A 12,298-nucleotide genomic window follows, 5' to 3' on the forward strand; every position below is an offset into this window, starting at 1 on the left:
GTATGTTTGTGTTTTTCCTGAGTGTCCACCCATCCATATTATAATCTAAAAGGCCTTTAGTGCAGACCGAGGTCAGAGGACGAGCAGTGGGTAGATAACTGCTCTGTACAGCAGGCACGTGTGTCCTCTGAGACATATGCTGCCTCTGACTGTGCACATGTTAATCATTTCCCACTTTCACCCTCAGACCCACTTTTCTAGTGGGTGTTCAATACGTGTGTGGACTGTAGAGTGTGGCGCACGGCCAGCCACATGTTTGCACACTGAAATGTCCTGCTCCCGGCTGATTTATGACCAGGATGTTTGTATGTGAGAGGCAACTAAGGAGGGAACGAGAGAATGCTTCATATAGAAGCGTGACGTGGTAACGGATTTTTACCAGCGCACAACTCTGGCATCAAGGCTGTGAGTCATGAGGGTAAAACACATTTAGCAGTGGGGTTGATGCACTTTAAATTGATTTTTTCTGTCAGTTTAGAGCATAATTGTACAAATCAATAGAGGCTTTCTAATAACTCAGTCTGCAGTTGGGAATGACGACATAGTGTGTTAATTTTTTTTCTGATTAGCCTTTTATCACCCACTGCTCAAGCCAAAGTGCAATAATAATAATTAATCATAAATAACTCAAACATTAAAATGAAATGAGTGTTTTGGCAGGGATTCAGGTGGGGTATCTTTAGTTTAGGGGTTTTATGCTCAGACTGAGAAGGTTTTAATTTTACAGTAGTGTTTTTAACAAAGAGCTCTTCCAGTTTAATTGAAAAGGCGGCAGTTTGGAAGCAATATTGTCAAAAATGTTCATACTTTTGATACAATTTGTTAGAAATGATAGAGTCCCTGTTATTTCAGTGATAGATATCATGTAGAAGTACTAAGGCTTTTAAAATATTGCAACTATTGGGCACAGATGGACTAGTGGTTAGGTGTCACACCATGTATGCAAGCGGCCAGGTCTAATGTCCAGCCTGTGGCTCCTTTCTCACATGTCTCTCCCCCACTCTCTCAGCCCTGTCTCTGACTCTGTACACTGTGATCGAAGGGTTTTGGTAAATACTAGTGCTGTATTTATGCAGTTTAGACAGTGTGAAGGAGTTTTTCTTATCATTTTTATGCCTCAAAACCTGATAATTAGGGGCAGGAGGCATTATGTTTTCAAGTTGGGTTCAGTAAGGCAGGGTAAACTGTAAACTAAATTGCCCTTTGGGGATTAATAAAGTCGTCTGAATCTGAATCTAAAATTGTCAGTCTGTCCAAATCATTTTTTAAACATAATGTCTCAAAGACGCTTTGAAGAATTTTTTTTTTCTCCCAAATTTAGCACATTTGTCTTCTCTGACTCAAAGATAAACTGATTAGAATTTGGAGGTTAAACATTGAGGCCATTGAGGGCTAGTCCATTCCTTGCTTGTGAGCAGGATATCTACTGTAGGGGTATCCCTCCTTCCAGGTTATATAAAACACCATGGTTCTTCTGTAATTCATGGATTTATTTGTCTCAACCTTAGTACACCACTCATCAAATCCACAGTCAAACTGTTCAAAATGCTTGGAGGTGGGGCAAGGAACACTTGGGCCCAGAGCTCCAGAGTAGGACCGTTCTGGGTAGACTTCGGTGCAGCCTGGCACAGCCAAACTGATGATGGAAAAGTATATCGGGGATCAGTCCGGCTTTGTTTAGATTGGTGCGGCTAAAAGTCATAGTAAAAAAGCCCCATCTCAAACCCGGGGAGCTGCATTTCACTGTTTTAACCATTATAACACATTTTGTTTTTGTTTTTTGAAAGGTGATAAGACATTTACAAATCATCATATGAAAACAAACCTTCTTGAAAATATTTCCATCCAAGATAAAAGGATAAATAAGTGAAAATCTCAAGAAAACAATCAAAATCTAATAAGTTTCCTGCAAAATAAAGTATATGGATAGATGTCTGCCTTGGGCTTCAATACCGGAGATAGTCGGATTCTACATTACTCATTATTTTGTGTCTCAGGCTTATATTTTTGTTGCCATTGTATTGAAACTGCTCCTGATCATGCTTGATTTGCCACAGCCCAACCAAATTTTAAAGTTCTGGTATTGTGACGACCCCATTAAGGTCTTTTTTAATAGATTTTAGGAAGTTTTGTAGACCCAAAGTTGTCTCCACAGATTTTGAATAGCTCAGAGTTATTTTGCTGTCTACTTCAGGATCAATGCACTGCCGAGTGTACAAATAAAACTTCTCTGGCTGGGGATTCAAGGGTTAGCAGCCTTCTCCTTTCAGCTATAAATTGTTAAAATCTCATCACAGCCCACTAGAGTGGAAAACTGCTGCAATGGCCTGACTCACAATTAAAAAACAATATTTTTTAGATTTTATTGTCCCATAAAGAAGATGGAACCTAAAGATTATTGTTCTTGTAAATCAACAAGCAGCAAATGTTGTATATTGTTATTAAATGTTGATTATATCAGCGTTATTTATAACACAGGTTTGTTCTGGCTGCATTTCTGGCCGTCTGGTTGGACTGATGGATGTGTGATGTTCTGAGGGTGTGAGCCATCTGCACTCAGGAGTAGCAAGAATGATGATTTAATTCAGAACAAACAGGCTGGATGAATGACTCTAAAACTTGCTCACAGTTTAACCAAACTTTCACTGCTTTGGATGATGATTGCTGACTCTTCAGGATGCATAACAATGCCATGCAGCCAAAAGCCACAGGACACAATTAAAGTGTCACGTTTCCTGCTTGTCCATGTGTAAGACAAAAAGAACAGAGCCGCTAACCCGTCCTCAGGGTTTGTCAGCAGTTTGTTCATGTGTGCCGTAGCTCGGCCTGTTGGTGTGCGCTTTGCTGCCGTGGCAACTAGAGCCACCACGTTCTAATATTTTAGTTTGGCTTACATAATCGTTCGCTTTTGTCAATACAGACAGTGGATTTTCAGTTGAAGAGGCTCTTGGGGCTGTTTGTCTGCTGCCCTGGGCTCTAGCTGCTCCACTAACTGACCGTGCTGCACTTTTAGAACAGATTTATCGTCTCATCAGCTGCTTTTATTCATCCTCCAAAGACTGTGCTCTCCTCACTCTGTAGATCCTCTTGTTCAGGTCTTTCATTTCCTGCCTTCCTTACCAGCATCTGCGTACTTTTCTAGTTGAAACAGCAGGTAGATACATAGATAGAGTGAAGGAATTGAAGTCATGAGATGAAAGAAGCAAAAGAAGCTCAATATTTTATATCAGTGATAAATTTCTTTGGAGCTGGTTTTTGGCACGTAATGGAGCCTGAAATCTTATTCAGGCTGCAGCATCTGGCATCTGTGAAAAGTTTGTTTTCATCTGCAATCTTTGCAGTTTTTCAAAAAAAAAAAAAAAAAAAAAAAGTCTGGCTCATGTACAGCCCTGTTTCCCAAAAAGTATGGACACTGTCTCAAATGTTGATTTAAAACTGAGTGATGACTTGCAAAACACTGAAAATTCTGTGTGCAGTTTAAATTAGACAAAACATCAGATGTTCAAACTGAGAAAGGATATGCCCATGTTGGATCTAAGTCTAGTAACAAATCTCAAAAAAGAAGGGACAGTGTCATATTTACCAATCGTCTGCGTTACAAGAGTACTCTGTCCAATAATCTGTGTCTGCATTTTATTTGTCTATCATCACACTTCTTCTGCACTAGATGGACAAAAGAGTTTTGCCATATCTATTAATAACTGAATTCAGGTGTTTCCATCATACCTGTTGCCACAGGTATATAAAATAAAGAACCTAGCCATGCATTCTCCATTTACAAACATCTGTGATAAAATGGGTCATTCTGAAGACTTCAGTGACTTTAAGTGTGGTGCTGTGATGGATGCCACTTTTGCAAAAAGATGTTTTGCAAAATTTCATCCCTGCTAGATATTCCACAGTCAACTCTAAGTGATATTATTAGAAAATGGAAGCATTTAGGAACAACAGCAAATCAGCCATGAAGCTCAAGACACAGATCACAGAGTAGGGTAAATGACTGCTAAGGTTGGTGAAAGTCAGCAAAACTGCTGATTCCATAGCTAAAGAGTTCTGAAATTCTGCTGGCAATACTGTAAGCACAAAACTGTGCAGTGGGAGCTTCGTGAATGGGTTTCCATGTCCGAGCAGCTTAATGCGAGCCTCACATCACCAAGTCCATTTCCAAGCTCCAGATGGAGTGATGTAAAACACTGCAACACTGAACTTTGGAGCAGTGGAAACATGCTCTGTACAGGGACTAATCACACTTCTCTGTTTGGCACTCAGATGGGAGAGTCTGGGTTTGGGAGAACCTGCCTGACTGCAACTGTGAAGTTTGGTGAAGGAGGGATAATGGTATCGGGCTGTTTTTCAGTGTTTTGACAAGGTCCCTTATCTCCAGTGAGTGGCGATCTTAATGCCTCAGCACACCAAAACATTTTGGGCAATGCTATGCTAGCAACTTTGTGTCAACAGTTTGGGAAGGCCCTTTGTTTTCCATCTTGATTGTGCCCCAGTGCACAAGCAAGGACTATAGATAACTAGCCAGACATGGTTCGAAGAACTTGAGTGGTCTACACAGAGTCCTGACCTAAACGCCACTGAGCACCTTTGGGATGAACTGGAGTGGAGATTGTGAGCCAGGCCTTCTCATCCAACATCAGTGCCTGACCTCATAAATGCTCTGCAGATTAAATGGGCACAAATTCCCAAAGAAACACTCCACAGTTTTGTGGAAAGCCTGCCGAGAAGAGTGATGGCTGTTACAGCTGCAAAAGGGGGCCAACTCCATATTAAAGTACACATATTCAAATTTTTTTTTCCATATAGTGAACTTCAGCTCAGCTGCAAGTTTTTATCTTCCCCTCTGGCTGCTTTCATTCGCACAGACACATATTGATGCCTGCTGTTCTTTACCTGTTGCATAAAAGTGTGAAAGTTATCATCAAACACTCTCGTTCTTTAGCAGCTGATCTGTTAAGTCTTTTTCTTTTTTTGACTACATCTTAGCTTAGCTTAGCTTAGCTTAGCTGTTAGCTTCTCTTGTGATGGCCTTGTTTTCTCCCTTTACTGCTCTCTGTTGCCCAGTGTGCCAAATGTTTCACTTGGAAAAAATGAATGAGCTACTTGAAAAATAAACATATTTTCCTTTGGCTGGAGGAGGAAAAAAAATCCCTCTGCTCCTCACTTAAGTTAAAGTGAGAGCTGGTTTGGTTGGAGGGACAGAGCACATGCTGTTTTGAAAAGGAAGGAAGTGTGTGCTTCATTTACCACAAATGACAAAGCCTATTGACATAGTTATCTCCTAATCTCAGTCACCTTGCTTTCATGATCGTGCAAATTTAAATCATAATCAAAACTGAAACTTGATCAATCGTCCAGAACAGTAGGCATGCTTACGTAAGTCTTCAGTTTGAATGTACTGCTCATGTTCCCTCAGTTCAGTCTGAACGCTCTTTATAGCCTTTTGTCTGACAAATGTGATATTTTTGTTTGTATTGCCACTGTGGCACTTACTGTTCTTCAGAAGAGCTGTGATTTTGTCTCTGAACCTGTTGACTAAGATGTTATATAATTTCATAACTCTTCGGTGCTTGTTTCAACAGCAGCTATAATCCGAGTTGAACGTGTTTGTGAAAAGCGACGCCTTTCAAAGGTTTGAAATAATAATGAGAGGAACAGATGATGTCTGGCTTCTGATTTTCAGCTCCACTGAAAGAGTTTCACTCCCATTATTACAAATAATATCAATTAAAGCTTTCTCATTTAGGCTGAGAATAATGAAACTTCATAATTATGATAATAGGCGTATCATTTTAGTCATTTAGAGATATCAAATGCTTTACTCAGCATTATTATGTTGTTCCAGATGATCTAATGAGATCTTTGAATGCTTTTCTTGCTCATATATCACAGTGATCTGTATATTTTCAATTTAAGGGAACAAAATAGAAGATACTGTCTGCCAACATTACCTTTAACTCTTCAAAATGCTGTGACATTTTTCTGTCTTCCATTTTTAGATGAACTGTCATTGGTAACATGCATTCATTGATCATTTGTGTATGTTCACAGGCAGAACGCAGCAGTTGCGATGTCCTCAGCATCCCGGTGCCCATCCGTCGCGGCGGCTCAGAGTCCAACCTGGACGTGGTGGACAGCATTGGAGACGATGGAGTCGGCCTCGATTTCAACAAAGGAGCGCTGGGCATCGACAGCCTGCAGCAGAAGATCCTCAAGGTCAGAGGAGAGATCATTCACCTCCTGCATGTGTGGCCTTTTTGTAGATTCACAGTATTTGACTTGCAGAGCAGTGTGAGAGAGTCGTGGCCATTTTGAACAAATGTCTCACAAAAGATAGTCAAATATCTCCTCAGCTCTGTTTGTCGAGCAACCTTTCTTTCTCCAATTAGATAATTTTTCATTTCAGCTGTAATTCTCAGAACAATTTCGAGAAAAACAATGAATTTAATTGCCAAGATATTCTTCCCCATCCTCTAATTTATATATTTTCTCAATTTATTGTCTCAGATTTCTTCATAAATGGTTTAAAAGTCTTAAGACAGGAATCATTTCAACCATAGAAATATAAGACACCAGTGCATTTAAGTTCCATACACAATTAGTTTTTCCTAGGTCTGAGAATAATTTGGGGCACTAACTAATCATTTAGAGTTATTAGTAGCTGCTCCCAGTTTGTAAAATTTGGTCAGAGCATGCTACTGTAATGCTTATTAAAAGAAATGTCTTCAGAATGTAATTGTTGTCAGCTTTGTCTGTCTGCATTGTTATTGAGAATATTTGGATCATTACTGACCTCATTGTGATTTCCCTGTGGAGCTTTCTTGTCAGTCTTCCTGAAAAAATCTCCTCTTTCTGGTGTAAAACATTTCCTTTGGCACAAAATATTTGTAGATTATTTTTAACTTTTTAAATGCAGCTTTGTTTATTTTCTTGCTTGCCAGCTTGCTGTCTTGTACTTCTCTTTGTTTGTGAGCACATCTCTGTGTCTCCTGGCACACACAGCCCACCGGCAGATCGGTGGATTAGTAAGAAACTTTTGTGACTTGACAAAACAGGAACCCACTCATAGAAAAACAGCTGAAAAGTCTGAACAGTAAGGGCCTAGTTTTAATATTCAACCTCCAGTAAATCGACCCCCTTAATAAATATTCTAACAGTTACTTTACTGTTTCTGTGTTGTCATGTCATTTTTGTTAAATGTATTTTTATCAGATTATTGAACTTGTATGTCCTCTTTTTTTCACTAGGTGACAGAGAAGATCAAGGTGGAGCAGACGGCTCGGGATGAGAATGTGGCCGAGTACCTGAAGCTGGTGAACAATGCCGACAAGCAGCAGCAGGCTCGAATACGTCAGGTGTTTGAAAAGAAGAACCAGAAGTCAGCTCACACCATCGCCAGGCTGCAGAGGAAGCGGGAGCAGTACTACCGCCGTATGAAGGACAGCGAGGCCAACGGGAAACACAGCCACAAAGATGGTAGTAGCAAAGACTCTGGGACTCACAGCAAGGAGGGCAGCCTGAAGGACGTCAGCGCCACAGGGAGACACCCTGCTCTGGATAAAGTGAAGACTATAGGGCCCGGTGTGTCGCTCTCCCCACCGTTCTTCTTCAACAAATCACGGGAGTTTGCAAACCTCATTAGGAACAAATTTGGCAGCGCTGATAACATCGCCCACCTTAAAAGCTCCATGGAGTCAGGGTCAGGGCTACAGGCAGAAGGCGGGGCGAGAGGTCTGAGCGGGAGTGCCACAACAGTAGCCAAAGCAACAAAGTACCAGAGCGACGACGAGTGCTCTACGGGGACTTCGGCGTCCGCTGACTCTAATGGAAACCTGGCCGGAGGCTCAGGGGCAGGGTCTGGAGGTCCAGGGAGATCAGAGTCTAACGGGAGGCTGGGGGAGGTTCTGGACATGGTGAGGGACATCAGAGAAGCTCAGGCTCAGCTGGCCGAGGACATGGAGACTCTGAGCACACAGTTCAAACGAGACTACAGCTACTTCACCCAGGTGATACAAGAGGAGAGATACAGGTGGGTGCAGCATGACAACACACATTTAACTACTATAATCTCCATGCACAGGACCCACAAACCCAGTGATGGACTTATAAAATTCACTCCAAAGTAAATAAGTAGGTCAAGCAGCACTCCATTAGATTAAAGCTGGGGTTTTCAGTTTCTGGGAAAACCAAAAAAAGCCAGAATATTAAAGACACAGCCCTTGTTCTGCAGCTGTCCCCACTCTGTAAGCCTGCACACCACTCCAGCACTCACTTCATTCGTGCATAATGCATACTTTAGATACTGCTTTTTCAGTAAATCGCCCTACATTATCTAACCAACCACCTCAACACATTAAGATATTACAGGAGTGAAGAAGCAGCTCAGAATCCATCTAGATCTATATCCAATCACCTCTTATACTCTGAAAAGCTGCTCATATCTACACGTGTTCTAATGCTCTTTTGTCAGACTCTCTTTTGGACACTCTCTCCTTAACAAGTCCATCAGCCTTTTATTTTGAATTGCTTTGCTGAGTACGGTAGGAGCTTTTGCAAAAGGATTTTCACAACTCAATCTGGCTCCTGCTTTCATTACCTTGAGGGACCTTTCGCACACGTGCATCAGCCATTAAAAACCTCAACAACAACCCGTATAAAGGCAAATTCAAGGCTAGACCTTTGAATGCATTTAAAAGAAAAGTGCACAGAGAAATCTACTTCTTTTCAAAGGCCTTTGAGCTACAGCATGCTGAAAGATTTAAGAAGAAAAATCAATGGCAGCAATTTGTTATTGTCTGAAGCAGTGGTTGCTGGTAACCAATATCAATATCGTCACCAGTATTACTTTGTTCATGAAATATATTTTTGCCTTACTGCCACCAGGTGTTTGGTTTTAGTGTACATGTAAGGGAAAACCAATACTTTTTTTTCAGCCACTGTAGCAGCTAGCTAAGAGCACTATCAGTAATTTAAGACAGACAGCAGATCAGAGTCTTATAGGCATGTTTATCTCTGACACTTAAAGTGCACAGCCAGGCAGCCCTACAGGCTCTCTGACTAAATGACACTGCCGCCTCCTCATATCAGAGTGACTAGCAGTGTTTACAGTAAAGGGTAATCTCAGCAGATTAATCAAGTAAACATATGTTCTCGTCTTACCTAATTTGATGTTTGCTAATAACAGAAACATTGAATGAGTGTACTGGTTTTGTAGAGCATCTCTGTTAGTCTGTCTGGGGCTTTGACACACACTTAGGATTGACTCAATTTACTCTGAGCCCAGCGGGAGAGCAATTTACATCTCCTTTACAGCTAGTGGTGTTCCAAGGTGAATAATTTCCGGTCTGATGAAACACAAATTATAATTGTCTTAATCAAACTAGTCTAAAGTGCAGTAACTATATTCTGTAAACCAACTTCACATCACAGTAATGCCAGGTTGGTTCACAGAATGTGGCTCAAGTTAGCAGTGCTTTCATGCTTTTGCAGTTTCATGTCCACATTCCTGTGCTGAATATCATCTCTCAATATGTTGATTATATGTGAGTATAACCTGACACCGACTGGAGAACTTGATCACTATTTTCTAGATCAAAATAGTGCTAAACCATGCTGTTTCTATGAGATGCTGCCTGTGCTATCCATTAGTGGTAGTTTATATCAGAGCAAAGAACATTGTGACAGCAAGGTCGTAGTCATTGGGCAGCTGCGTTATGGTTTAGAAGGAGTGTTTGAGCAGGAATATGGGCCTTAAATGACAGAGAGATGTTAATAATTTGTTTAACCAACTCGTAATTCTAGTGCTGAGTACAATTACTGGTTAATCATGCCTACTAACAACAACTTAAACAACCAATGAAAATAGGGATGTTCCAATACCATTTTGTCCTTCCTGATACGACTCCAGTACCAAGGTGTACTGATCCAATACCGGTGTGAACTTCTGGGCTGACTGTACAGACTAGCAAATTATTATAGACCTTTATTTGACTCAGAACTTAGCCCAACAAATAGAATCATAACGTACAGCATCTCTGTGACCCTAAAGTTGTTTTCTGCGGATTGTTGAGTTTTACTGCTAAATATTAAAATAATAATAATACAGGGGGCTGGATCACAGGCTCTCTCTATCTCTGTCCTTTATGCTCTATTCAGGCATCATGACATGATGAGGGAACAGCCTGCCATTGGCTGACAGACCCTCACTAAGGGTCAACAGTATGACGGTTAGCATTCAAACTAGGGGAAATAAATGATCATTATTGGATTAAAAGGGATAAAAAAGGCACTCAGTATCAGGTTTATTGGTGTGGATTTGATCATTAAAGTCCCAGAAAGTCACACAAGCATCAATAACATCACTGGGAAGGTACAACAGCTAGCTTCAAGAAGAAAAACAAGTTTGAGGCACAATTTATGGTTCAAAAGTTATTTAACTTTTGATAAACTGTGTTGCATTCTTGTTGTGTATGACAGCGCTGGTCTGGAAGGCATTTTAACGATCACATTCAGAGGAAAAACTGTCATGCAGCTACCATTCTTTGCTGCTGCAGTGGTTCCTTTGGTTCTTCTTCACTGCTCTAAAAATGGTAGCTCGTGCATGCAGTGTTTTCTGGCGGCAAAGAAGAATTGATTTCTGGTTTATAGGGCTAATATTCAGCATGGCTCAACGAAGCAAAATATAAAGCAAAAAACCCAGTATTGGATCGATGCATAAACTTGTGTACTCGACATTACCAACACCTACATTTTAAGCAGTATCAGAAGGATTTCTGATACTGGTATCAGAATCGGAACTACTCTAAATGTAGCTGTGTTTCAGCTCATGAGTTGCTGGTTTTAAGGTCAGGATGACTCAAAAAAAGTGGCTGTGGCTCTGATCGATGTCAAAGAAAGGGCTGTAAAAACTGTAACTCCATAAAGTTGCCATTACTTATAGCTTAGCCAAAGCTCTGTTAAATGTATTATTTCTGACAAGTTCTTCACAACAAAAGTTATGTTGTTTTAATGCCTCGAAGCCTTGTTCTGCCGATCACCGGATCAATTCCTGATCCTGATTAGTGCATGCCTTCCCCCTTCTCTGTCCCTCTCTATGCTTCCTGTCTCTTTTCAGCTGTCCTGTCTAATAAAGGCAGAAAGCTCAAAAGAGGAGGGGATTGTAATACTTTAACTGTTTTCAACCCCTTTTGATTGTGCAGGACTGTGATATAATGCAGTTACTGTTAAGAGCAAAAGAAGTACTGAAATATGGGCATACAGTAAGCTCATATTCCCCACCTTCATTTGGAGGACAGAAGAAACACAAAAACAGAAAATAACTACATTAATATTGACCCAGCTAGTCATCACAACATAAGCATCGCTGTGGTTGAAAAAACACTATGGAAACATAATTATAGATTTATGAAGCGATGGCAAAAGTAGTTCTTAACACTGTAAAAGTATTTCAAGAATAGATTATAAACAATAATGTAAATAAACTAAATTAAATGTATATATTTTGTATATCATCTTCTGGCCTTTCTTACAAGACACCAGACTCCTTCACCTCCTCGTACCCCTAAAAGTCCTTCAAATGAACCGTCCCAGAAGGAGAAATTACTTCTGGTTGAAATGCTCATAATGCATGATTTCACTGAGACATGACCTGCAGCACTACGGACGATCATTTAGAAGAGCATATTGCCTGAATGCAAAAATCCATGAATGTAGATCACCTGTAAATACACTGACATTGATGACTAATAACATTGATATTTCTGCCTTCACCCCCAGAAACTCTCCTAATTGGACCGATTTGTTTGTGCATGTGCTGTTGATCCTTGAAGAGCTTTTGACAGTTTTAGAGGCGCCATTATTAAAAGCTTTTCTAAACTAAAAATAAATAGCTGAGCTTACACACGAACCCCCCAACGGTTGCTAAGTCAACCAAGGGCAAATGTTTTTAGCAGCAGTAGTAGCTAAACTGCTGTACTGTAGCTCGCCCACACACACTCTCAATTATGCATTGTTTCTCTCTCTCTTTCTGCTCGGCTCTCTGCCTCCACCTACTCTTCATGTTTCTGTGTGTGTGTTGCAGGTATGAGCGGTTGGAGGATCAGTTAAACGACCTGACAGAGCTGCACCAGCATGAGACCAGTAACCTGAAGCAGGAGCTGGCCAGTATTGAGGAGAAGGTGGCATACCAGGCCTACGAGAGGGCAAGGGACATACAGGTAGAGTTTGTGCAGCTGTTAAGTGAAAGCTGTTATGTAATGACAGGAGCACATAAAGCAATAACACACATTAACAA

General features: G+C 40.7%; 1 protein-coding gene across 1 annotated transcript in view; it reads left to right on the forward strand.

The window, feature by feature from the left end:
* tmcc3 (transmembrane and coiled-coil domain family 3) overlaps window positions 1-12,298 on the forward strand; it is a 49,255-nt gene that overhangs the window by 31,818 nt on the left and 5,139 nt on the right. Inside the window, exons 2-4 of the mRNA XM_041780870.1 lie at window positions 6,058-6,222; window positions 7,254-8,035; window positions 12,086-12,221. Coding sequence (XP_041636804.1) covers window positions 6,058-6,222; window positions 7,254-8,035; window positions 12,086-12,221 — 1,083 coding nt within the window. The remainder of the gene's footprint in view (window positions 1-6,057; window positions 6,223-7,253; window positions 8,036-12,085; window positions 12,222-12,298) is intronic.

Source organism: Cheilinus undulatus, linkage group 23 (assembly GCF_018320785.1).
Source record: "Cheilinus undulatus linkage group 23, ASM1832078v1, whole genome shotgun sequence".
Lineage (NCBI taxonomy): Eukaryota > Metazoa > Chordata > Actinopteri > Labriformes > Labridae > Cheilinus > Cheilinus undulatus.